The 27,900-nt window shown below is 45.3% G+C and overlaps 1 protein-coding gene across 1 annotated transcript in view; it reads right to left on the reverse strand.

Moving 5' to 3' along the window:
* Positions 1 to 27,900, reverse strand: part of LOC119382528 (E3 ubiquitin-protein ligase lubel) — a 164,016-nt gene that overhangs the window by 17,584 nt on the left and 118,532 nt on the right. Inside the window, exon 13 of the mRNA XM_049412766.1 lies at positions 1,318 to 3,519. Within this exon, the coding sequence (XP_049268723.1) occupies positions 1,318 to 3,519 (2,202 nt within the window). The remainder of the gene's footprint in view (positions 1 to 1,317; positions 3,520 to 27,900) is intronic.

Raw genomic sequence — 27,900 nt, forward strand, 5'->3', positions numbered from 1 at the left:
ATTGCAATAACATTTGTATTTGTAACATTTGTAAACTCGCAACGTGTGCGAGAAGCTCGTGCCGAAAATTTTCCACCCTCTTCCAAGTGTAGAGCAGAAGGACTGTTTCCGCCGATGCGCCGAAAGGAATCAACACTGACGGAAATTTTTAATAACTAAACCTTTCTAACACATGTTATTATTTGATATGAAGCGTTATTGATGAAGCGTATTTGTAGTTATCTTATTCGGTGACTACAAGGGAATCGTCCATAAGAAAATGCAAGCTACGGCGTGGAAGCGCTCCAGAGATTGAGTCAATGCGTAACTCGCGAGTGTCGAGAGCTCGCGACATTGTTGGTTGTGGACCATGACTCTGTCCGCCGTATATGTAACTATGCTATCAGCGAATTCTTGGCCGAGTAAGGCTTTCACAACCGCTATACAGCTCATTCCACTCTTCCTGTGACCACTTTCGGTTTCTGGGGATGAAACGCGCGTTGAAAGGACACCGGTACAACGCCGCGGAAAACACCCAAAAGGCCACAACGGAGGCGGTCAGAAAAGGATTTCCAAGATGCGCACAAATAGTGGGGAACTCCCTGGACTGACTGTGTTGATGCCCAAGGCTCCTATTTCGAAGAATAGTTCGTGTATTGAAAGATTTCGCCAAACAAAGTGTGCTTTCCGTACTCATTACTTCAGGACAGACCCAGTATTAACCGCATGATCACTATAGAAGGCGCATTGTCTTATATCTAAATAATTAGTAGGAAGTGTTTTGTTAAAAAACGCAAAAGTGACGGTGTAGGCAATATAGTTACGGAAGAAGTGGTTCATTTGCTGCATAATGGTCAGGCTTTGTCCTTCAACATTGTGTCTCCTGTATTTCAGCATTCTCCATTACAGCTTCTCATTGTGAGCGAAAAAATTAGTTCCCGAACAAAGGTTAAAAAAAATCTGTATTCATATTCACTATCTTTGTTTCACGTGCTCGATTTACAATCTATGCAGTAAACGCAAAATGTAAATGTCAGAACATTATGATGCAGGCCATAAATGTGTTACAGTTTGGTAGCTTTGCGAATCACGACAAGATGAGCATAGCAAAGCCTGAAAACATTTAATCGTGGAGAATAGCTTACGCGTAACGTTCCGACACTGCAACGTTAGTGCAGTTCATTCATTCATTGATTATTTATTTATTTATTTATTTATTTATTTATTTATTTATTTATTTATTTATTTATTTATTTATTTATTTATTTATTTATTTATTTATAGCACAATGGATTTCTATCGCACTACAGAAACAGGCGGACGCATTAAATGGCATACCTTGTACTGTTTCTGTTTCTCCGTGGGAAGCCTGCCGGCCGGCCTGGGCTGCACCACCTGCTTGCGCTTCCTTGGCGGCGGAACTGACCGCAGTTTCGCGATGTTGGCTGCCACCGCTTTGGAAATCTGCAGGCCTGATCGCGCGTTGACACTGCCGCGACGCTCGATCGGCTTTTGGGGCTTCACGATGAGAGCATTGCCATCGCGGTCCCTGACCACGCAGTCATCGGCACCCTCACGGCTGGCCCGCCTCACCGACGGCCGCCGGAGCGGGACACCCTTGCCCGCAGCAGGCAGCGGTCTCAGCGTCTCAAGCTCGGCGTTTTCGGCAGTCCCATTGGTGAGCGGGCGCACACGCTTTCTCCCGATTGCCGCGTCCTCGAGGCGATTTCCTAACTTTCCGGTAGCCGCAGAGGTTGATCCCTCACCTCCCGTGCTCACTGCGCCCGCTGCCTGCGCACTGGCCTTTTCGGTTTCACTTTGCCGGCTCTCCACCGAAGAGTATTCGGCTACTTCTATGCTCCCGTCTGCGCCATTTACAGGTATGCGCTCAGAGGACGCACACCGGCTGCTGCTGTCTGAGTTTTCAGGTGCCAAAAGTGGGGTTGAGTTCTCAGCATGGTGTACCACGACTGTGGGGGTTGCTACCGCTGGTGGTTCCGAAACTTCGCTTGTCGTGTTTTTGGCCATAGACTGTCCGTTTGCGCCGTTAACGCCGTCTGTTTCTCGTGGGATAAGAGGTGACGTACCCTTGGTATTAGAAGTGGTATTTTTGCTAGCCGTATGCACCTCCGGATATTGACCAGGTTGTTTTTCCGGTGAAGAGTCTTGGCTTTTGCTCGGAGAACTGGAGGACTTCGTTTCGGCGTCTTGCGTATCTTTGGTTAGGTTTAATGGCTCTATCGCTTTCGGAGCATTACCTTCAATCTCGTTTTTAACCTTGCCGCCTGCAGCTACTACACTGGAATGGTTTTCTATCGGTTTTTCAGCTGCTTGTTCAGTCAACGGGGTTCCATCTAATTTATCGAGTACAGACTTCTGAGGCAATGACCCATTAGCTGAAGATTCTTGGGCATCTTCTGGCGAATGGTAGACAGCAGGTCCTGTAGGTGCCGACATGAATGAAATTTTCGCGGCGTGAATAGACTGCTTTATGTTTTCAATTGCATTTCGGTTTGCAGCAAAAGGTGTAGTGCTTTCGGTAGCATCAGCTTTTTGCAATATTTCTTGTGCGCTTAGTGGCTGGTTCTGAAGTGTGTGTGTTTCCTTGTTTGTCACAGTTTTACTGTCTGACTCATCTTTCAAGGCTTCTGCAGCCCTCTCAGCCATGGGGGAGCCTTTCACGGAATTGTTTGGAACACCCAAGTCAACAGCTTCGGCCGCCTTTGTGTCTTTCTTTCTACTCTCATTCTTGAACGATGAAAATCGTCCCAGAAACGTTTTCGGCTTTGCACCTGTCGCTTCGATTGACGTCAGCGTTTCCATCGACACGGTGGCTCCGCCACTGCTGCTGCTGTCAAGGTGCGTGGTGTCAGACGCCAGCGTCGTCTGTGAAGAAGACTTTTGAGCCGAGGAACCTGCCCCCGTGAGCGCGTCTTTTTTGACAGGCGAACTGGGCTTCTTCGCGCTGAAAACTGAAGCGAGCGTCCATCGCCTTCTACTGCCGTCGGCGCTCGCTTCCTTCTTTGACTTGCGACCCTTTTCAAATTCTTTTTGGGCTTCTCGACGGCGGAGAATCGCCTCGAGCCGAGAGCTGGCGCCGTGGGCAGCCGACGAGACGCTGCTCACTTCCGAGGTTTCCCTGAGGCTCGAGAAGGACGAAGCCGGCGAGCTGGATCGGTCGCGGTGGCCGCTGCAGAACGACTGGTCGCTCCGGTGGCCGTGGAACGAGTGGCGCTTGGCCCGTCTCTCTTCGAGCGAGGAGGCGTTACTGGACGGCAGCTGCGATGCTGCGTCCAGGGATTCGAGCCAATCCTTGACTCGGTCCGTGACGCTTTCCTCACGCTTGTCGCCGAGAGGGGACGGCCGGCGTCCTTCGTCGTTGTCGACTCCCGTGCCGGGCCCCCAGATGCGCATGAGGAACGGCTTGAGCGTGGCCTTTGTCAGCTGCGCGTACGCCATGTCCATGTTGCCCTGGTTATCTGTTAACGCTGCCAGTATTTCTTGCCGAGTGAAGTTCCCTCTCGAGCTCAGCTCCATGAACTGCGAACAGATGAAATGAAACATGTTGAAAAACGTCTACAGCGTAGTACAAACAAAAGATATTGTTTGCTTCATATCTTTGGCTACCTAGGCATATTGTTTTAGGGGATTCGTTCAAGACCGCGGTACAACGGCATTGACTTGAAGCTGGTCCGTAAACGTCCACAGTGAGTTGCAAGTAAGTTGTATTAAGTGGGGTTTAAAATACCAGAACACAGTACCATGTTCAAATAGTTATTGGAGTAGCAAGCAATAAATCGGGCACCTGAGAACGTGTAACTACTCGACACATGTACGAAGAGGAGAAAGAGATCATCTCCTTGTCTAAAACACGTTGACGGGATAGTTGGTTAGCATCCATGACAGAATGAGTAAGCGCAACTTGACGAGGACGTAGAAAGAAACCAGACACAGGCGCTGCGCTTCACGTGTACTGGGCACTCGTCATCTTGCGTTCTAAAATGATTGATCACCGACTAGCGAGGCTGTCGATATTGCTGGATGAAGCAGACAGGCTAATAATATTACAGCAAGGTTTAGAAACGGGCTAATCGATAATCCACGGTGTTGAAACAACGCACAAAGGTGAGAAAAAGGTGTTTAATTTCTTAAACCTGTATCATGTCATTCCTTATTATCCCACCTTTGTATGCATACGTTGCACGTTTTTTGGTAACAAGTTTTCGTTGAACGTCAAAGCTTGTCGCCGACTTTCTGTCCATGTTTTTGTCTGTTTGTCGCGCTTTTGCAACAAACAGGTGTACGATGCCACACCAAGTGTCGTCACGTTATCTATAAAGCATCGAAATATCTTACTGGATCAACGATATATATATATATATATATATATATATATATATATATATATATATATATATATATATATATATATATATATATATATATATATATATATATATATATTCCTGAGTATGTTGGAAAACAGTTTCGTGCTGCGTCACGGTGCATGAATACAACAGCAGCAAGGTTCAAGCATCTGGGTAAAAGACGTCTGTTATTCCTCTAAGTTCTGTGTATGCTCACCGATACCGCGGGTGCTACCCCAAAGTAGGGCCATAAATAGCAGTAGAGTTGCTGTTAAAGTACACGTCGCCTACGTTCCGGACATTATGCGTGTGTGGTCTCGCTTACGGTTTTTTCATGTTTCTATGTTGTTGCGATGTCTGTACATCTTTGTGATGTGCATTAATCATGATATTTACATAAGTAACCAGCGACTATTAATTAGTGCAACAGGACAATGCCGCGTTGTATCGCTTTTTTATTTAACGTTATACACTTATAGTAGATGGGACTGGATATGGCAATGCATGCTGCACATATAAAGCAAATAGGAGTACACATATTGTTGGGTAATTGTAGTTCGTTAGTGCTAGTAACCATACCAACAACTTAGCGACCGTGCTACCAGCTTGTGCTAGTACTATTCCCTATGTAACTAGGTAGTCAGTTTGACTACCTGCAATTTTCTGCCTTCACTTACAACGTGCTTTTTGTTTTTGTATTTAGCGCTTTTTGGGACGAGTGAACTGTTACTATTTAGTTAGTGAATATGCCATGCTTTTTTTCTTTTTTTTTTCACAGTGCACTTCACAACTTTTTGTTTCGACTGAAGGACGGGGGAGGGGTCCCCGTCAGAAAATTTGGGAGAAGGGTAGGGCAAGGGACTTGAAACTATTAAAACCCCTCCCCCTCCTCCCCCACCCTGCTGCGCCACTGGTCCCGAGCTTTCTTCCACGCAACAAGTCTGCCTCTCGTTCTCATAGCGGCGGTTTTTGGCGAGCTTTGTAGCAATTTAGTCAAAACTACTTAATTGTTCACTGTGATGAAAGGAAGTTCGGTATGTCTTCTTGTAGCTTTAGCCTCGCGGCCATGTTGTTGGTCGTTATGCGCAGTAATGCTGAAACGAAACGAGCGCGTTAATAAACAAAGAACACGTGTTGACATTACGCAAGGGGACGGGGCAGCGGCGGGGTGGAACAACTCGCTTTATTAGTAAGGCGCCTAGATACAGAAAAAAAAATTGGGGTACCCTTAAGCTTCGCCTTTAAGAGTTGAACGCGATAGCGAAATCCGGCCTCTAGTGCACACTTCAACCACTAAGTGCATACTTATTAATGTGTATTGTTACACACACACGCACACAGACACACACGCGCGCGCGCGCGCGAATGGTACAAGTTTTTTATCTAAAGCAAGAGTCGCATGGCCTCCAAGATACACGCTGCGCGCCCGCCATCTCGGAGGCCATAAAGGGTCTACACATATTTCTCACATTGCCTCACAGATGGCAGCACATTATCTAGCGTTCGCTGTTTCCTTGATCAACGCCTCCTCTAGAAAACTGGTGTTGGCTTGAAATGTTTTCCGCTAGATGGACATAGTTGTCCATTTTTAGAGCTGTTTGAAAGTTCGTTTGTGTTTTTAGCGGCGATGGCTGCACTATCCCGGCCTTTTTCGACGTAGTTTGATGGCCTCGCCTATGCGCCTACAAATCGCCGAATGGGTTCATTTTCGTCGTGACACCTGCCGAACAAAATGCGTTAAGGAGACTCCTTCCACTACATGGAATTTATGTAGTGTTTTTTTCTGAGGCAGCTGCAAGTTACACGGTGGCTTTGTGGTAGGACACCTGCTTGCCACGCGAACGGCCCGGGTTCGATCCTCAATGAAACCGAAGATTTTTGTTTGTTTTATTTGCTTCTTTCTCGATTTTTCGGTCACGGACGACTTTTCGCTCACAACCAACGGTGCCGACGCCGACACCGGAATTTCTGCGACACGAGCTCTCTAACGCTGTCGCGTTAAAATTACACCATCTCCCGCTAAAGGGGACCATGAGGCGATGCGAAGCCGGAGCACCTGCACGATCGCGTTCCGTTGGCGTTCGTTGGGCATGCTACCGACCTCGGGTCGTGGAACGCGAAGAGGAACACTACGCGCGTCGTGTCTTCCCTCTAGCCTGGTCGTTAATTCTCACAGGGCGAGCGGGGAACGCGGTCGACAGGCGCGCGAGAAGGGGGGCATCGTAGGAGAGGAGAGAGAGGGGGAGGGGACGCGCATGTGCTGGCGCTCATCGCGGCGTTGTCGAGCCCGCATTCAGAGCCCGCGGCATGTCGAGCCCGCATTTCAGAGGAGTCAACCGATGCAAGCGCTGGACAACGCGCGCAGCGCTCTACCCGTTTGAAGGAGACTAGAGGAGGAGAGTAGCGCATACGCCGCGAAAGCAGAAGCGAGAACGCAGGAGAAGCGCAAGCAGGTGCTGGGAGAGAAGTGGAAAGAGTAACGCGCAGCTGTTGAAGAGAGGAAAGGAGGAGAGTTGCGCATGTGTAGTGTGAGTGCTGACACCGAGGCCCATGCCGCGGGACATACCCCCAAGCAAGAGATGCTTCGCATCTATCTAGGCACCTTGTATGAGGGTGATGAGAACGCGGCAGTGGTCCATAATGCAGGCCTCGCACCTCGACGGTATATGCACGAAATGAGACCGAGTGCGAACCGTCGGATGCATGGAAACCTCTCAAACGTCAGAACGCGCTTCCTCGCACGCGAGGCATTCTTAAGACTGTGCTGTTCCACCTGTTAAGGCATGCGCCGTTGGTGTATTGCATAGAACAGCGGGATTCGGTATACTAGAGACACAGAGGCAAATGCTGCCGGCGGAACATTTTTATTTGTTTTAACATGAAAGTGTTTGATGCCGGGGCCCGCCAAGACTTCACTGACGTATTTCCGTCACGGATATGACGTTGTAAAATTACACTAACAGATGATAAAGAAAAAAAAAACTAGAAGAAAAAGCTCCGTCACTGGGAAACAAACCCACGACCGCTCGCTCCGCAACGCGCAGCGCTAAACGACTTGGCCAAAAAGCGTACTTTCTCCGGCAGACTAACGGCGAGCTATTTATGTACACCATTTACCGCCCTGGCGATACTCGGAGCTCGCTGGCACTTCAACGTGTTCTCGTTATCACCACCGAGATGGCGAGAACGGCGCGAAGGACGCGCTTTAAAAGTCGTCTAGTGCGTTCACCGCAAAGGTTGCGTTGAAGTTACAGAGCGCACGAAGGTCACTTCGCTGGCTGCAGCGGCCGCGTTTGCGAAAGGAGCGCGCTTCTCAAACACGAAAAATGAATAACTGTAACAGTTGTTAGTTCGCACTCGTCCTGAGTGTACTTGTGCGTTCGTTTCGTGCGTCCTTTTAGATGTGAAGCATCTTATAGCGGAGTTCAATCCGGTGGTGGTGGTGTGCGGCGTGACCACCCTTACTGCGCATGCGCAAGCGATCTCCACACACCTCCTCTCCATCTCCACACCCCCTCTCCCCTCCCCTCCCTCTCTCCACTTCCCATCTCCTCCCCATCTCCACTTCCCCTCTCCCCTTTCCCTCACTCTCCCTCCCCCTCTGAAACGCGGGCTCTACATGCCGAAGCGCTGCTTCGCATCGCCTCATGGTCCCCTTTAGCGGGAGATGGTGTGATTTTCTTTGTGTTTGATGGTGCTATAGCTGCCAAACATCAGTATACATTGTACAAGCTCTCATATATAAATGCACAATAAACACTCAACTACCTCTGTGAAGACACGTTTCATGTTCGTGTTATACCGATTCCTATGACGGAGGGATCAGCCATATTTTATGTGTTTACTTACAAACACCACTTCACGACCGCCCCTGCCCTTTCCTTTCTTCCCTCCCTTTTCGTCCAGCCGCCATTCGCAGATACGCGCACGCAGCCGGCTTCAGATCGACTCAGCTGATTATTTTTCCGAGCTGTCGGTCATATTGCTAACGCAATAAAAGTGTTAAAGAATATCATTTACCAAAAGCAACAAGCGAGAGCGTCATCAATACCAACAAATTACGGCTGCACTTTATCATGCTAAGGGCACCTTCATGCCGCTAGTTTTATATTTATTCCTGGTTAACTAGTTCTACTCTCTGTTGACACGCTGGACGTTAGCCGAAATCACAAGTCCAACAATGCCTCAAATAAAAGCGACTTCGAGTAACAAAGATAAATAACCTGTTGAGAGCGTTCGTGTGATCAAGGTAGTTACACAGGTAGTGTACGAGCAATGGCACGTGACTTGTAACTTTTAAGAAGCGAGAAGTTCTTGAACAAGAGTGTCGCTTTTCAAGGATCGTTCATCTTTTCAAGCCTCCATCTTGTCCTAAACTTCTGCCTTGTTTGTAACTATTAAGAAATATACGTGTCTCCCATATGACCATATAAGAACATTATTTTTTGCGCTTGTTCTGGCTACCGACATATAAATAGCACGCTGTGGAAATACGCCGGGGCACACAAAAGAAAGAAAGAAAGAAAGAAAGAAAGAAAGAAAGAAAGAAAGAAAGAAAGAAAGAAAGAAAGAAAGAAAGAAAGAAAGCTGTGTGATAACGTATCTAATTAATTTCGGATTTACGAGACATATATAGTTATTCACTAAGAAGGCGACATGATTATGTGAAGGCAGGCTGCCTGCTATGTCTCTGTGTGCTTTTTGCAATACAAAGAGAGCGAGAGAGAGAGAATTTATTTAGAGAAAGGCAGAGAGGTCGGCCTGAGCTATAGTTTGCTCTGGCATGCTACTCTACACTAGGGAAGGGGGACGGGGAGCGAAAGAGTGATGAATGACGATGGTAAGATAGGGAGATGAGAATATAGTTCCGTGACGCTGGGGCAAATCTAAAGACGTGCATCCAGTCCAGTGGCTTGTTAGAAAGCTACGACTGCTTCTATAACCACACTTGACCTACGACGGTATTACTACTGCCTCCTTTCTATTTCACAAAATGTGGCTTCTGACGCGAGTTGTAATGTTTGCTTCACCTCGCAATAGTGGAATAGTCATACGCCATGGTTCTCAGTAAACGCGTAGTTTCTTCGGCTGGCGCCCACTGAATAGTCAAGAGAGCCAACCCATTGAGCCGTTCTTCAGCCATCCCGTTCCGAAAATACACATGCCTGATGACGCTGTCGTCAGTGTCGAGAAATTTCGTTCTGAAACATGTTGTCACTGGTAACGTTGTCAATATTTGAGGAGTGTATGATGGAGTTCTTGGGAACAAGTATCTGGTCACATCTGACTAGATCGTCGTCGCATAGTATGGTATCTCTTGTTGTTGTATGCGCATTTCATTTAGCCTTGTAGATCTACCACTCCTCATTTAGCATAGCGACATGCGCCGTTCTGAAACCCCTCACGGAAATTTTAAAGGCACAAATTAATAATATGTCTGGGAAATTAGTTTTATAATAATATGTCTATAATAATATGTCTGGGAAATTAGTTTGCATTGCTATCGACCAGACGCGTATCTGCTGCGGGAGGTAAATCACTACATCATCTCTACTTCCAGAGATTAGACACACGATCACTTGCGGTCGCGAGCACCACATCGCCATCATAGCACAGGACTGTGTGCACCACCATGAACAAAAATGATGAACGCATCCACGTGTGCTGGTTCATTGCCCGCGTGAACTGCAGTAGTGTCTCTGTCACCCTCTGCTAGGATGGCTTTTGATGTCTACCTTCCAAAATGATGAGTTCTGACACGTGATTTCTGAACAAAGGGAATTAGGGTGGTCGCGAACAAGTGAAACAGGGAACGTGAATAATCGACACATTGACCTCGTAGGGACTATAAAGGCAAGAACATCGGCATGAGGAAAATCACGACGACTGGTTCTGGTGGTGACAGACAACGTCGGCCTGAAATGAGTTGGCAAATAGCATATAAAGAATCATATCGGGTGACAAAAAAAAAAAGGCTGAGAAGGCATGAGCAAACCAGCCGGCAAAGTGGAGGAAGTTTCTCAGAACAATGACTACACGTGTAAATAGCACGACGGATGAAAAGATGAAGGCTATAATGAAGACTTAGAAATTAAACTTAAATAAAGGTCCCTTAACTTTCTCCATCACAGCGCATAATCTGGCGACAGCATTTTAGCCTTTTTTGAAAAATATGTTAAAACCGTTTTGCATTTTGAGCGTCTGGGTCAGAAAATAATATCAAAAGAACATATCAGGAATGTACTGTAAAAATCGAATAAAATAGTTTTCGCGATATACCCAAGGCACATGTGTCAGGAATTTCGCAAAGGGAGGGTATTGACGTGCCGTTTAATTCCAGGCTAGAGACTTCGCGTCGGTATTGTTGAATTTCTAGTACGATAGAATCCACACGCGCAGAATGGAGGATAAGTGGCTATGAAAGGACGAAGACCGCGAATGCGAGGTCCAGCCGAGAAAGATGGCAACTAAATACGCGCCGTATTACCGTGCTCCAGCAGGGATTTGGAGAGGGAACGACTTGATCGCGAGTGGCGGTGGTGGTGTGTAAAGGGGAGGTCTGTGAGCGCGCGTCTTCTATAGGCAGTCTAGTCGTTGAGTTTACAGTTGAGTTCAGAGTTGGTCCTGCTTGCTTGGTAGAGTTGAGAAGCCAACACGGTGCGTTTCCTCACTTTTTCTGTGCTGTTCATCACGCGAGCGTCGCAACAACGACATTGAGCGAGATCTGCTCGTGTTCGTCCATGCGTGCGTAACACCATACTTGTTGGTTTATTCGGTAAGCGAATGCTTGCTGCAATATACACACCAGGTGAAACAGCCAAAATTACTTTGTGTAGTTGTTGCCTGCATCGCTATCGCTATCAATGTCTCGCCTTTTGGGAGAAACTGCGACTTTTTTGACGTGCTATAGGAAAGCACGAATTTAACTTCCAGTATATTAATGTTATTATCATTTGTTTTCGTAATACTTCTTTTCCTAATATCATCATCATCATCAGCCTGTCTACGCCCACTGCAGGGCAAAGGCCTCTCCCATGTTCCGCCAATCAACCCGGTCCTGTGCTTTCTGCTGCCACGTTATGCCTACAAACTTCTTAATCTCATCTACCCACCTAATTTTCTGTCTCCCCCTCGCGCGTTTACCATCTCTTGGAATCCAGTCAGTTACCCTTAACGACCACCGGTTATCCTGCCGACGTGCTACGTGCCCGGCCCATATCCATATCCATTTCTTCCTCAATTTAAGTTGAACCCTCTTTGTAAGTCACCAGGTTTCTGCTCCGTAGGTAAGTACCGGTAAGATGCAGCTGTTATATACCTTTCTCTTGAGGGATAGTGGTAGATTACCATTCATGATTTGAGAATGCTTGCCGAATGAGCCCCATCCCATCCTTATTCTTCTAGTTATTTCACTCTCATGGTTCGGCTCCGCGGTTACTACCTGTCCTAAGTAGACGTACTCCTTTACAACTTCCAGTGTCTCTCCACCTATCGCAAAGCGCTGTTCTCTGCCAAGATTGTTCCACATTACTTTAGTTTTATGCATATTAATTTTCAGACCTACTCTTCTACTTTCCGTACCCAGTTCAGTAATCATGAGCTGTAATTCGTCTCCCGCGTTACTCATCAATGCAATGTCATCAGCGAATCGCAGGTTACTGAGATACTCTCCATTAACTCTTATCCCTAATTCTTCCCAATCTAGGGCCCTGAAAACCTCCTGTAAAACACGCGGTGAATAACATTGGAGAGATCGTGTCTCCCTGCCGTACGCCCTTCTTTATTGGGATTCTCTCGCTTTCTTTATGGAGGACTATAGTGGCCGTGGAGCCGCTGTAGATTTCTTCCATTATGTTTATGTAGGCTTCGTCGATGCCCTGATTCCGCAGTGCCTGCATGACTGCTGATGTCTCCACCGAGTCAAATGCCTTCTCGTAATCTATGAAGGCTATGTATAGGGGTTGGTTGTATTCCGCGCATTTCTCTATCACCTGATTGATAGTATGAATATGGTCTATTGTTGAGAAGCCTGTACGAAATCCTGCCTGGTCCCTTGGTTGATTGAACTCTAATGTCGTATTAATTCTGTTAGCAATTACTTTTGTAAATAGCTTGTAGACAACGGACAGTAAGCTTATGGGCCTGTAATTTTTCAGGTCCTTGACGTCCCCTTTCTTATGGATCAAGATAATGTTGGCATTCTTCCAAGATTCTGGTATCCTCCCCGTCGAGAGACACTTCGTATACAGGGTGGCCAGTTTTTCTAACATAATCTCTCCACCGTCTTTCAACAGGTCTGATGTTACCTGATCCTCACCAGCTGCTTTGCCTCTTTGCATTCCCTTTAGGGCTTTCTTTACTTCTCCTGTCAATACTGGTGGGATGTCAGATTCCTCTGCGCTAATACTGCTTCTTACGTATATAAGCGATATACCACGTCATGCCCCGCCACGGTGGTCTAGTGGTTATGGCACTCGACTGCTGACCCGAAGGTCGCGGGATCGAATCCCGGCCGCGGCGGCTGCATTTTCGATGGAGGTGAAAATGTTTGAGGCCTGTGTACTTAGATTTAGGTGCACGTTAAAGAACCTCAGGTGGTCAAAATTTGCGGAGCCCTCCACTACGGCGTCTCTCATAATCATATCGTGGTTCTGGGACGTTAAACCCTAGATATTATAATTATTATTATTATCCACCACATCATGTATCTTGTCCCATTCGCATGTTCGCTGACAACTGTGTGATTTATCATATGTAACTAACATTTCAGACCAACAATCTCTGCAGAACGACCTTGATAACGTACATGACTGGTGCAACAGTTGGCAAATGGCTCTAAACCCTAACAAATATAAATTTCTTTCAGTCTCCCGTAGTCGTAATCCATTCCTTTCTACTTACACAATCGCAAACGTCCCCGTCGAATCAGTTCAAACGTATAAGTACTTAGGCGTAGCTCTATCCCACCACCTTTCCTGTACTGCGCATGCGACTAACATCATTTCGTCAGTAAACAAGACCTTGGGATTTATGAAACGTCATCTCCGCCATGCGCCGCAACAAGTCAAACTACTCGCGCACAAATCATCTGTCAGACCACAACTAGAATATGCCGCTACCATCTGGAACCCTCACGAAGCATATGTCATCAATGCATTTGAATCAGTTCAGGATCGTGCCACAGGATTCGTCCATTCTTCATATTCATATAAGGTCAGCATTTCCCTCTTAAAGGCAGAATCAAGCTTTTCGTCCTCGTGTTGCCACGCTCTCTCTTTTTGACAAATTCTTTTACAGCCCGCTAAACCGCCCACGTCCTCCTTACATCACACCACCATCCTCACGCACGTCACAGCGCACCAGCCATCAACAGCAAGTTACCCGTCCTCGAACACAAACCGTAACATTTCAAGCCTCATTTTTTCCTCCAGCTGCCAGAGACTGGAACGACCTACCCCACCATGCTGCTACCATTCTGAATTTCTGGACATTGTGCAAGCATGTATCACACCATAACACCTGCTTTTATTGTTCAAACATGCTACCCACCCCTTGCGTAATACCCCTAACGGGGTCTTTAAGGTATTAAAATGAAATGAAGTGAAACCCTACAGTAAAGGTGACATTTACGACAAACGAAGAGCTGACGCGTTAGAGTTGCGCAAGTAAAAAAAAAGTATTTCCTTCTTGCTTTTGCATCGCAAACCTTGTTGCATCGAAGGAATCAGCCTGAGCTGAAGTTATTCTCATCAGACTATATTCGAGAATTCCCTCTTTAATGTTACCAAACATTCGCCTTTGTTCGAATGTACCGGACAGGAACACGTTTGCAGTAACAAATGCAGACAAATCTGTTGACAGTTTCCCATGATCCTCCTGCTGAGGAGCCGCGGTTGCTGCCCGGCGGCACTACTTGATAACCAAGCACATGAAGCAGCTAACCTCTGATTGATAGATTACAAATATTACATAAGGATGTCTTGGTAACTTACATATTTCTTATCTTGGCTTAGGTAAAGCAATTATTACACTGACAGTCTCGTCACGTATATATTCATTTAAGCTTATATGCGGTTTTCTAGTACCATACTTTGCTCCCTCAATGAACACCACATTCAACGTACATATTGTGATGTACTGTACCTGTGTTTAATTGCTGTCCTAGTGATGGTGCGATGCAATCACTCGTCAGCAGTTTGTGATTTACAAGCTTAATTGACTGGTTGTTAACTTCTCAACGGTATTCAATGTATGAGATTATAAATACTCGGTTTTTAATCGAATTGACCCCTGAAAAATTTTCTGTTTTGCTTTGATGAAAAATTATCGGTATTCGATTCGATGTGGAAAAGCCGTGTCAGTCGAACATTTGCAATCGATTCTTTTTTAATAATTACGCTGTTTGAGTTCTCTTAGCTCAGAGGTAACATAACAATTAATTAAACAATAAATTAACCCCTATGGAACAAAGCAAGCGCCAGTTTGGGGCTCACATTTCGAAAAGGGAGCTCGAAGACAAGGCTCCTCTGGTCGACATGTTGACTCGGAGTGAAGGTTTTCCCTCTAGATCGTTCAAAGTTGTCATTATCACCTGGCCCCTTTGTGTTGACCGATGTGCCGCTTGATGCAGAGTTTCATTCACGAGTCTGAATAAGTACCAGCCGTCTTAAAGCAACACAGCCTTAACAACACTAAGAACTTTTGTGTTATGTTAACAGCGAAGCCGTTTAAGCCGGCCGTAAAAGCTTTCGTGTGCACAAATGTGTACAAAAAAAAAGCTATCGTCATCATGAACGGGTATCTGTTACAGAAATTGGACAAATCCCACTACTCACCGCTGGTCCAACAAAAATGAAGGAGGCAACAGACGGGCGGCAAACACCAATTAAGATTTCTAGACAGACGTAACCAGTAATTGAGAAAAGCCTTAATAAACCACCGGGATTAACCCAGTGATAAACACCATGGCCGAACGTTTCAGCTTCGCTGAAGTATGTGGAGCATACTAGGGAACGGGAAAGGCAGCGGCGGCTGCGAGAAGACACCGAAGCGATGGAAGCCCTACGCGAACGACGACGTGCCCGTAGATCTATGGGAGGTGCGAGCGCTCGGCTTCAGCGCGAGTTTCTCTCGCTGGAGTTTGGACATCCGTGTCGTGTCTGCGACTGTCTGTGGATTAACTCGAACCTCTCTGCGCTGAGAAGCCACCTAGACACAAGCTAGCATCACCTAGCTAAAGCCTAGCAACAACCTAGGAGCAACCTAGAAACAACCTAGCGTCACCTATAGCTAAAGCCTTAGCAACAACCTAGAAGCAAGCAGGTTAGACTTCAGAATCGTCCAGCTTCGCTGCGTCAAGCCTTGCGCGACTTAGTGCAAGCTTAGTCATTTTTTTATCGAGTGTTTTTTTCTCGCGAAGCAAAATAAATAACACAATAGAATCGCTCATCTATTAGTGTTAATAAAACCTAACCAAACGTAATAGAGTTGGGCTATTTGGCATATATTTTTGTAGTGTACATACAGTAGTTTTGTTATAAGGCAACAAAATATCACCTCTCACTCCCCTCCCTCTCCTCTTTCTCTGCGCCGGATCAACAGCCTTGACGATTACTTGAAACCTTGACGATTAGTAATCTTCATTCCAATGATTTAAGCTTCACGCGCCGTAGAGAATAATAAACTAACTACACCAATAATACGGCCTACTCAACATCAATATATTTCCCTTGTCGCTTTCTCTCTTGAACTAGGGAGTTCGCCTAGATATGAATTGTTTGTTTCCTTTTCTCTCCTTACGGTAATCTCTATTCCTCCACCCCAGTGTAAGGCAACGGACCACGTGAAATAAACGCCCTGCTTAGAGAGCTGCACGTTCATGAAGCCCCTCCCCTTCACTTGCGCAAATCCTCCTATTCGCGAATTTCGGTAATTTTGCAAGCTGTACATATGACATTCGACATACTATGTCGAAAGCATGGGAAGCATAATTTTATTTGATTTATTCGTTGGTACTGGAAATGCTGGCAAGTTTTGTCGAGCAAACCTCAAATAGCAATTGACTGCTAAACCAGCTTACTCTAAACATTCGTTTTAGCTACAGACAGACATCCAGACGTTAGCACAAAAAGTGGTTGTTGAGATGCTCACTATTGCAGTCAAACCCTTCCTACGCACTGCAAGTCGCAACAGGGTTTCGCTTCGGTAATGAGCATAGCAACAACACGGCTACGCCCAGATCTAGCTTTTTGATAACGTCTGGATGTTTGTCCGAAGCTGAAACGAAGTTAACGATAAGCCGTTTTACTGGTAAATTGATGGCTGAAGCTTATACACGACAATGCTAGCTATTGCCTGCATTTTAATAGTAAGACATCGCGTACAAAGCAGCTCCACATCCACCCATCACACCCCACCATTCAGGCCAATTTCTTCGGTTCAACAAAGTTCGCAGTGTTACCAATACCACTTCTGCGCTTCGTCTCTTACAACTTTTACCTTCACCGCGCTCATAACGATCCAAAAACTAACACGAATCCATAAGCGCACACAGGGCTCTCCAATAAAGGGCAGGGGGGTAAGTTTCACCGCTGCGCCCCGCCAGGTCCAGTTCGAAAAAAAAAAGCAAGCCCCGCGATGGATGCAAAAATGAAAATGAAGCGATGACGTGCTCACAAAGGCCTGCCATTGGTCCCCGGCTTTTCAGGGGTAAAGGCGGGAAGCAAACAGCTCTCTGATTACAACATCGGGGGTCCTTGGCAGGGGCGTAGCCAGAAATTTTTTTCGGGGGGGGGGGGGGGGGGTCAACCATACTTTATGCATGTTCGTGCGTGCGTTTGTATGTGCGCGTGCATATATAGGCAAGCAAAACTGAAAAATTTTGGAGGGGTTTGAACCCCCCCTATCCCCCCCCCTGGCTACGCCCCTGGTCCTTGGTCACCATTATGGTCAAAAAACATTCGTAGCCATATCCCTGCGCAATAAAAAATGGCGTGAAAGGTCCGACTGAGTAAAGGTATGAAGCCGAATCAGCGCCCCCTTTAGATGATCAGGGGACCACCAGGGACCTCGCCCCCCCCCCCTCCTACCGCCTATGCACAAATCCACGATTGATAGAGTCCACGATACAGGGAGTATCAGTTATTGGAAAACGGCGCATACAAATTCGCTTGTGACCGGCGCAACTTCGAGGGTCGCATCTGTTTGTACTCGCTTGCCCCGCTCTTTCATGAATGCAAGATACTCTCGAGATATCGTAACAAGACAGAGCGCGAAATTAACGAGGCCTTTCATATCAAGACGAAAGGGGACATGAGCGTCAGTGAGCCTTCACTCGCCCTCCTGGAAAAAGAGATAACGTTTTTGAGCAGTTAACTTGTACATTTTGACTCGTGACAGATTCGTTTTTGCCTTTCACTCTGATGTGCACGTGATGGTTCTTGTTTTCTGTTTTCAGCTATATATTTCCAGGTGTAATAAATTTGCACACAGTTGTTCGTCAGCGCTTGTGTCATGTGTTCAATCTTTCTCAGTCCCGTTTTTTGCGCTGTTCCCCTCAGCATCGTGTACCAACTGGCCCTTCAAGAAACCCTTTTGCCTACACAGCTGCGACGCCAGCGACACATGTGAGGCAATGCAAGCTTCGCCTGAAAACGACGCCGCTTCCACGATCGATGCACTGAACCCTAAAGGAAGGGATCGAACTTGTCTCGAAACGTGGGCACCACCTTAAATTGTAGCTGGAGCCAGTTCAGCATCTAGAATGCGTACAATCTGCATAACAATAGCCAGCATTCTGTCCCCTAGTGCATTTTTTAGTACGAAGCACGCTAGTGCTTTCCAGCATAGGTAGGTATGCACAGTCAGGGTCAAAAGTTTAGAGATCACGAGACACGAGAAAGGGCTGAATATTTCCGCTGCTTCGGCAGGCAGTCTTGAATTCAGATTTCCGGCCTGTTCTAGAACGCGCTAAGAACATGTATTGCGCAGTTCGACCGAATACAGTTGTAAATTGCTGGGAAATTCTCATACCGAGTGGTCTCTAAACGACTGACGCCAACTGTGCTTGTCTCGCTTGTTTCGGGCGTCTTCGACGAAATAATGAGACACTCTGGTGCCCAATATGGTGATCGAATCTTCCATTCCCGGCACAGCAGCCCGATACTCCGACCACTGGACCACTATTGCACGCACACGTCTCTCGCACAGACACGAACTCTTTTCGCAAAGCATGAGCCGCATTGCACGAGTGGGAGTACATGTGCACATGCCAGCTTCTCTTCGACCACATAGGAGAGAATTGTGAGAGTAGAGTCAGTCTCAAAGCGCTTTGATTGACTCATTGATCTCCACTAGGAGGAGCTAGATGGCGCATCGAGCACGCGGGCGTGAAGCCACCGGAAGCCACCGTTTTTGTCCCGGAAGAGAGCTTTTCTCTTCTTTTTTAAAGAAATACCTGCCTGTAGCGCAGTAAACTGTACGAATCGACCTGAAAAGTCGTCAGGGAAGACATTTCACGCGTAAGTACCTGAAAGTTGCATTACTTTTTACGCATTTTGTACGTTGCAGCACTCCGCCGTATTCGGACGGTGTCGGCACGGCGTCTGTCATCTTTCGTGTAGCGTTCGTCGGCGTCTAAAGTGAGGCGCAATCGCAGAGTTTGAAAAAATAAAACAGAAAAACGATCATAACAACAGCTGCCACACGAGAATATTTGAATTGCGCGACTGAGACGGACAGAAGACGCCAGCTTCCGGGACAAACAGGGGACCTTCAGGCGGGCCTCGGCGGCTCTCGAACGTGCAGATCGTGGCTTGCTGGAACGCGGTTTGAACTAGTATACCGAAGAATGAACGAAGCATTTCTAAATATAGCGTTCAAGATCCACTTTTGCGGTCGTATTATCCAATTCTGGACAAAAATGTGACAGTATTAAACGCATGAAAGTGCATTAGTTCCAAGGGACGTTAGCCGGGAATAAAAAGAAAAGCGTACTAGGTCGAAAATCGTATTATGCAGAATCGTATCAACGAGATTCCACTATATTCAGCAAAAGTGGACGTATATTGCGCACGGCGCCCGTCTTTCCTGTTCCTAGAATCTTTAAACAGAGGGTCATCCATTTAGGAGCAAGGGCACAGAGTTATCATGCAAATAAACTTGTTTCACTCGATTTTCTCTTGCGGGAATGTTAACCGTGTTTTGGTAGCCAATCCCATTATTTCCCAATTTAATGAGATGCAGTACTTCAGCGGATCGTCCCCCGACAAACTGAAAGAAGCGAAGTAATTGTGATACAGCATATGGGGTGACCTCGAAGAGCAAAATTGCATGCGTGCTGATGACTGCAACGCATTTGTTTAATGTCCACCCACCTTGATTGATAAACCTTTTAATGAAACCTGACATCAAAGATCATTTTTAAATCAAAATCAAAAAGTCGTTCAGCAACGCCAAGAACATGTGTACTTTGTAATATTTTGTTGCGCTTCGAAGAGGCACCTTTCGCTGCAGCGTTATCTGCTGGTTTCAGTGCACATAACTGCGTTAATTCATGTTTATGTGCCCAATTGCAAACGTGTCCGCCGATTGCTGCTATCAACCGAGCCGACAAGGAAGCTAACACGTACACGTACTGCAGCTTGATACAGTACATTAGAGCGAACCGCGGGTAGCTTGATATATTGTTGACACTTGCTAATCTTGAAGAGACTCACAATGCTTCCTTTCATCGATACAAGTGGTGCGGCGCATACTCGCATACCACGGCCCGTGTAATGCGGGTATGCGCCACACGTGATTCATAGTCTATATCAACCCAGGAAAGGCGAGAATAGACACGAAATGTTAACGCGATAGAGTTAACGAGCCCGTGTCGCAGAAAATCCGGGGCCAGCGTCGATGGCGTTGCTCTGAGCGAAAAATCCCGATCGATACACAGAATAATATCACGGTGCGCGCCGTAATCGAATCCAGGCATTCTGCGTAGCAGTCAAACATTCTACAACAGAGCCACGCCAGTGCTTGAAACTACTTCAGAAAAAAGCCCTGGACAGGTGTCATATCGGAGCAACATCAATTGTGTTTGCAGTGTTGGCTATTCGCTTTTTGGCAGTGTTGGCTATTCGCGCGTGATCCCACCGTATAGAGTGTGCATATCGTTTCGTGAGCAGTGACGTTACGTCTGACCATAAGCTACCCTTTAGGCGCTATTGTATTCGACGTGCCTGGTAAGCCCTTGACATATGCACAACTACTCAGAGTAAACAAAGACATCGAACCGCATCGTATCTCTTGGCGCAAGGAAAAAAAATACGACATAGGCTGCTACTCATTTACTGCTTCACATGTACTGCTCGAATCTTTGTAATCACTAATGCTGAATTTCGTGTTGTGTAATTTGTACACTTCTTTTTGTTCTGCTTGGAAGTGCATGGAAAGAAAGTGTCTGTTTGGCTTTGATACATGGCAGTCTCCTTACTTCTTAATTGCTTTTCGTTTTGCTTGTTTAGAAGGATGTACTGTTGGGCGAGTTGGTAATTCATCAGAAAGTGATGATGTGCCAAAGGACGCTAATACAAGAAAGAATACATACAAACACAGTTCTGTGTGCGTGTGTACGTCGTCCTTGTGCTAGTGCCCTTCTCGCACATCACCGCTTCATTCCTTATTTGCATTGTTTTCATTCTTTCACTGCTTCTGATAAGCGGATGGCGTTTGTCAACGGTGTGGTTTTTCAGCTTGATGATGAGACCAATTCCTCCGCTTCAATTTCTGCTTTGTAATTTTTGCGTCGTGCACAGGCGTCGTAATGCAGCTGTAGGGTCCCCAAAACGAACGCTTTCCACCCTCCCCCCTGTGTAGAGGCTTGTCGTACAACCTTGAACGACCAGAAACAACTCGTAACCACCCAACAAAGCACCGCCCTTGCGCAGAAGGAAGGATTGTAAAAGGGAGAAGGCAGGGAGGTTAACCAGACAGCAATCCGCGCGCGGTTGGCTACCCTGCGCCGGAGGAAAGGGAAAGGGAAGTGGAAAGCAGAAGACAGCTAACTAACCCATGATGTGCGTACGGCAAACCGCACCGGTGCACATCAGCTCGAAGATACGGCTTCGACTTAAGGTGGTACGTGAAAATAGCTTTCTGTATAGGATTCGCCGCTTCGTTTGTGCTGAGGGCGGCTGTCGCTATGAAATCAAAAACGCTTAAAGCGTTAACAGAACATTAGCACATAAACTGTGAAGACAGTAGGAGCGCCCCATGACCGTGCACAAATTCCTTCGATCGTATGCCAGAAGATAGTTGCGCACATTCTCTTGCGTGGTGCCCTCTGCACCACGCAATACCAACAATAAATAAATATATACAACCGCCCCCTTAAGGAAACTGAAGAATCCTGGTTCTTGGACTGAACATAGTCTGAACCGATGTTAGCCGAACAGCGAGCACATGTTTGTGCGTGTGCGTGTGTCATATTCCAGCGTCAGAGACCAATGTATCCCACATTTGCTGTGGTGGGATGTAAAATGATTAGATGTTAATTAACTGCTTTGTCTTAGCATGCTGGTGTTTAGTAACGTAGTATATGTTATTACTTCTTTCATTAACTTCTTGCTCTTAAAATTTATTATTATTATTATTATTATTATTATTATTATTATTATTATTATTATTATTATTATTATTATTATTATTATTATTATTATTATTATTATTATTATTATTATTATTATTGTTGACCTTTCTGCCATTTCCTGCCGGCGGCTCAAAACAAAATATCCTTCTTACTCCTCGTTCTGCGTTACAGTTGACGAAGATACATCGAAACGTCTGAATGACCCGTCAATGTGGCCATGCGGTTGCATTTTCAAACCATTCCGTGGGATTCTCCACGACGACATGCTCCATCCCTCAGAGTGCGCACCCGTAAGCAACGGTGCCGTGTAATTTGGATATATTTTATCAGAACGCTCGTGGTCTTCGCACTAAGACGCGCGAATTCTTTGCTAATGTTGTTTCGTCTTCTTTTGACCTTATTGCGATTTCTGAAACGTGGCTGTGCAGTGAAATTCCTTCCTGTGACTATCTTCCGTCGGACTACACCACCTTCCGCAGTGATCGGGACTTCTGTGCAACTAAACAAAAAGGTGGTGGTGTATTGATGGCTATAGACAGTTCTCTAAGATCTGTTAGACGCAAGGACATAGAAACAATTTCTGAATCAATCTGGATCGAAATTAGTCTTGAGCACTGTGAAAAATTGTTGATTGGATGTTTCTATGTATCGCCTAGCGTTTCACCAATTGCTTTTAATCAGATCGTCTCTTCTATTGAAAATGTGGTAATTTCACATAAGAAGCACAAAATTCTTGTACTTGGCGATTTTAACACACCTGGAATTGACTGGACCACACTTAATTTTTCTCATTATCATCATTTCTTAAAGAACAAATGCAGCGTATTGTTAGATTTTCTCGCTTTTAATTCCCTACAGCAGAACAATAGTATTGCCAATTCCTGTGGTAACGTCTTAGATTTGTGTATTTCTAATAATCAACCTATCGAAGTATCACTCTCTCACATCTCTCTTGTTCGTCCTGACAAATTTCACCCACCACTCAAACTAACACTCTGTATTTCACCAGAAAAACCAAGCTTTCCCAGAAAAATCGACAAAACGCCCAGATTTGCCTTTAAGCGAGGTGACTATGTTGCCTTGTACTATGACTTGTCCACCACAGATTGGTCACTGGTAACTGACAAACCCAATGTTGATGATCAAGTCGATCAGTTTACGGAACTTATCTTGACCAGCATGCGCAAGTTCATTCCCCAGTATACACCTAATCATTGTAAATATCCCTCCTGGTTCTCATCAGAACTTATAAGTGCACTGAAACATAAAGATCGTGCACACAGGAAGTATAAACGTTCTCCATCAACTCATTTGAAGGAAGAATTCTGTCGTTTTCGTACTCTTTGTAAACGCGTTTATAAACGGGATCACAGTCTATATATTTCATTTTTAGAAAAAAGCGCGTCTGACAGGCCGGCTGAGTTTTGGAAGTATGTGCGCAAACGGTCGAGCAAAAGTGGCGAGTCCTTCAGGATACTGGACCCGAATGGAGTAGAAGTTCAAGCCGTTGCTGACTGTTTTGCCATGCATTTTTCATATGGTTATAAGTATCCAGCCTCTGTAGCTAGTAACGGTCGACAGGTTAAGGCAGTTGGCACAGCTGATGCTGTGTCACTAGATGAAGATTCCATTTCAGAATGCATTAAGCGCTTGAAACCATCCTTTTCAGCTGGCCCAGATGGCATCCCCTCTGCCATACTAAAAGCCTATGGCAGTATACTTGTACCTGTATTGACTACCATATTTAATAAGTGTCTGCATGCTTCAACCTTTCCTAGCATGTGGTTAACTGCTCGTGTTTTCCCAGTGTTTAAGTCTGGCTGTAAAAGTGTCGTCTCGAACTACCGCCCTATTTCCCTTCTTTGTGCCGCATCCAAAATCTTTGAGCTTGCTCTTCACAAAATATTGTCTTTTGATGTAAAAAATTCATTGATTGTGAATCAGCATGGGTTTCTCGCTGGCCGCTCAACTGTCACTAATCTTGCCAGTTTCATGATGCAAGTCTCCACGCCTATTTCGCAGAGAGGACAGGTTGACGCTATTTACTGTGACCTTAGGAAAGCTTTTGATGTTGTCAGCCATTCGCTGCTTGTGGATAAACTTGCACTTGATGTTGATTCTTCAATTGTGAATCTCCTCCATAGCTATCTTCTTGATAGATCATGTTATGTTGCCGTTAATGGCCAAACGTCCTCTTTGTATAAAGCTACTAGTGGGGTTCCTCAAGGGTCGGTACTGGGCCCACTCCTCTTTTTAATTTTGCTTAATGATGTTTCATCTGGCATTCGGTATTCTTCTTTCCTTTTGTATGCCGATGACATAAAGATATTTAAGGAAATTCATTCAGTTATCGATTGTCGCTTGCTGCAATCTGATTTGTGTTCTTTTCCTGAATGGTGCAGGAACAATAACCTCTCCCTAAATATTCCAAAAACCAAGGTAATGAGTTTCACTCGAAAAACATCTAGTGTGCCATTTTTATATTCTGTCAATTCTGTGTCGTTGTGTAAGGTATGTGAGATCAATGATCTTGGTGTTCTTTTTGATAGCACCTTACACTTTTCTGCTCACGCTAAGCGTGTTGCTTTGCGGGGTCTTCGCACCCTAGGCTGTGTTTGCAGAATGTCTAGAGAATTCCGTTCTCCTGTGCCCTTCCGGAAATTGTACACCGCGCTATGTCTTCCTCAACTTGAGTATGCATCCGTGATCTGGAATGGCATTCCTAATTCCAGCAGCAACGCCATTGAGCGAGTCCAGAAAAAATTCCTAAGCATTTACATCCATCGTTTCGCTAGAAATGACTCTGGATCTCGTTCTAACGCTGCTAGATTATTATCATTGCCATCACTTTGCTGCCGACGAAATCGCGCTGATCTGTTATTTCTTTACAAGCTTGTGCATGGTATCATATCCTGCCCTGTACTGCTCAACTGTCTTAATTTCCGAATTCCACGTAAGCTGACCAGAGAGAATAGACCTTTTCATGTAACCGCCTGCCTCTGTGAACATTCGACCATTGGCAGTATACAACGTCTTTACAATGCTTACTTTTTGGAGCTCGATGTTTTTCACAGCTCCCAGTCGTTGTTCTGCTCCGAGCATTGCACTGTACTTACATAGCCTCGTACACTGTTGACATTTTTTTTTTCTGCCTGCGCATAGTTGTATATGTGCAATTTTATAACGTTTTTTATGCCTGATATTTTATTATGAATGTTTGCCTTTTTTTTTTCGTGCGCCAGTACAAAGACCTCACGGTTGTTCCTGGGCACATTAAATAAACGTTTGATTGATTAATTGATTGATTGATTGATTGATTGATTGATTGATTGTTTGATTGATTGATTGATTGATTGATTGATTGATTGATTGATTGATTATTTATTTATTCCCCGTCAATAATTCTCGTGTTGTATTATTTTACTCGTCTCCTTTTGTGTTCATTTCTCTTTGTCTACGTGTTTTTGCTCTTTTTATTTCTGAAAACTGTCTGTATTGTATTGTTTATTTTTATTGTTTTTTTTTTGCGTGCACCTGCACAAAGACCTTACGGTTGTTCCTGGGCACGTTAAATAAATGATTGATTATTATTATTATTATTATTATTATTATTATTATTATTATTATTATTATTATTATTATTATTATTATTATTATTATTATTAGATGTGCCTTCAAGCGAGGTGATTACACGGGCCTCTATCATCACTTGTCCACCATTGAATGGTCACAGGTTACTGACAAACCAAATGTTGATGACCAGGTTGATCGGTTTACGGAGCTTGTACTGAGCAGCATGCGTAATTTTATTCCCCAATATACATCTAAACAACGTAAATATCCCCACTGGTTCTCATCTGAACTTATCAGTGCACTGAAGCATAAAGATCACGCACACAGGAAATCTAAATGTTCTCCATTCAGCGGGTGGAAGGAAGAGTTCAGCTTCTTTCGAACTCTCTCTAAACGCCTATATAAACGGGATCATAGTTCGTATATTGAATTCTTAGAAAAAAGCGCCCATGACAGGCCGGCTGAGTTTTAAAAGTATGTACGTAAACGGTCTAGCAAAAGCGGAGAGTCCTTCAGACTACTGGACTCAAATGGGGTAGAAGTTCATGCCGTCGCTGACTGTTTTGCCACGCATTTCTCATCCGTTCATAAGGCCTCAGACTCTAGCACTGATATCAGACGACATCCCAAGGCAGTTAGCTCATCCAGTGCTTTGTCGCTGGATGAAAATCTTATCTGCGAATGCATTAAGCGCTTAAAACCATCATTATCATGTGGCCCAGATCGCATCCCCTCCGCCATACTAAAAGCTTATGGTAGTATATTTGTCCCAGTACTGACTACGATATTTAATAACTGCCTGGACACTTCCACATTTCCTAGCATGTGGAAAACTGCTCGTGTTTTTCCAGTATTTAAGTCGGCCTCTAAAACAGATGCTTCTAATTATCGCCCGATTTCTCTACTATGTGCCACATCAAAGATCTTCGAGCTGGCTCTTCACAACATATTGTCTTTTAGTGTGAAAAACTCATTGCTTCCTAATCAACATGGTTTTCTCGCTGGCCGCTCAACTACCACAAATCTTGCTAGTTTCATGACGCAGATCTCCACACCTATTTCTCAGAGAGGACAGGTTGACGTAATTTACTGTGACCTGAGCAAGGCTTTTGACGTAGTCAGCCACAAACTGATTATGGTTAAACTTGCGCACTTTGATGTTGACTTGTCGGTTGTGAATCTCCTGCAGAGCTATCTGCTCAATAGATATTGTTATGTAGCCGTAAATGGCTAAACGTCTTCTTTGTATAAAGTGACTAGTGGGGTCCCTCAAAGGTCGGTATTAGGCCCACTCCTATTTTTAATTTACGTTAATGATGTTTCTTTTGCCATTCGTAATTCTTCTTTCCTCTTGTATGCCGATGACATCAAGATTTTAAAGGAAATTGACTCAGTTAACGACTGTCGCTTGCTGCAGTCAGACTTGCGCTCTTTTTCCGAATGGTGCAATGGTAATAACCTTTCTCTGAATACCTCGAAGACAAAATTCATGTCTATCACTCGCAAAACATCTAGCGTGTCATTTCAATACTCTGTCAATTCTGTGTCCTTATGCAAGGCTTATGAGATCAGTGATCTTGGTGTTGTTTTTGACAGCGCGTTAAACTTTTCTGCTCACGTTAAGCGGGCTGCTACGCGGGGCCTTCGTTCTCTCGGATGTGTTTGTAGAATATCTCGGGAATTCAGGTCTCCCATGGCCCTCCACAAATTGTACACGGCAATATATCTTCCACAACTTGAGTATGCGTCCGTGATATGGAATGGCATTGCTCAATCCAGCGGTAACACCACTGAACGAGTCCAGAAAAAATTCCTCAGCATATATAACCATCGCTTTGCTAAAAATGACTCTGGATCTCGTTGAAATACTGCTGAATTATTATCACTGCCATCACTTCACTGCCGACGAAATCGTTCTGACCTCTTATTTCTTTACAAGCTAGTCCACGGTATCATATCCTGCCCTGTACTTCTCAATTGTGTTAATTTTCGAATTTCGCGTAAGTTAACCAGAGAGAACAGACCGTTTCATGTACCCGCCTGCTGCTCATGACCAAGATCTGCGGACACCCATACCACTCTTGAGAACAGACGCCGCGTGGCGACTACGAGCACTTGCACGCCGTATCACTCTTCTGCAATGGAATACGCCGGGTTTCTCCAACGCGCGCCTGTATTCGATTGACCCAAATTTGCAACTTCGTTTGCCACCAGGGCTCTCAAGACGCGATGCAACTTTACTGTGCCGCATGTGGTTGGGCGTGGCATTTACGAATGCGTATTCGTGTCTCATTGGAATGGCCAGCAGTGCGGCATGCAACATTTGCGCCTGCGAGGAGACGCTTG

The sequence above is a fragment of the Rhipicephalus sanguineus genome, chromosome 1 (assembly GCF_013339695.2).
Source record: "Rhipicephalus sanguineus isolate Rsan-2018 chromosome 1, BIME_Rsan_1.4, whole genome shotgun sequence".
In the NCBI taxonomy this organism is placed as follows: domain Eukaryota; kingdom Metazoa; phylum Arthropoda; class Arachnida; order Ixodida; family Ixodidae; genus Rhipicephalus; species Rhipicephalus sanguineus.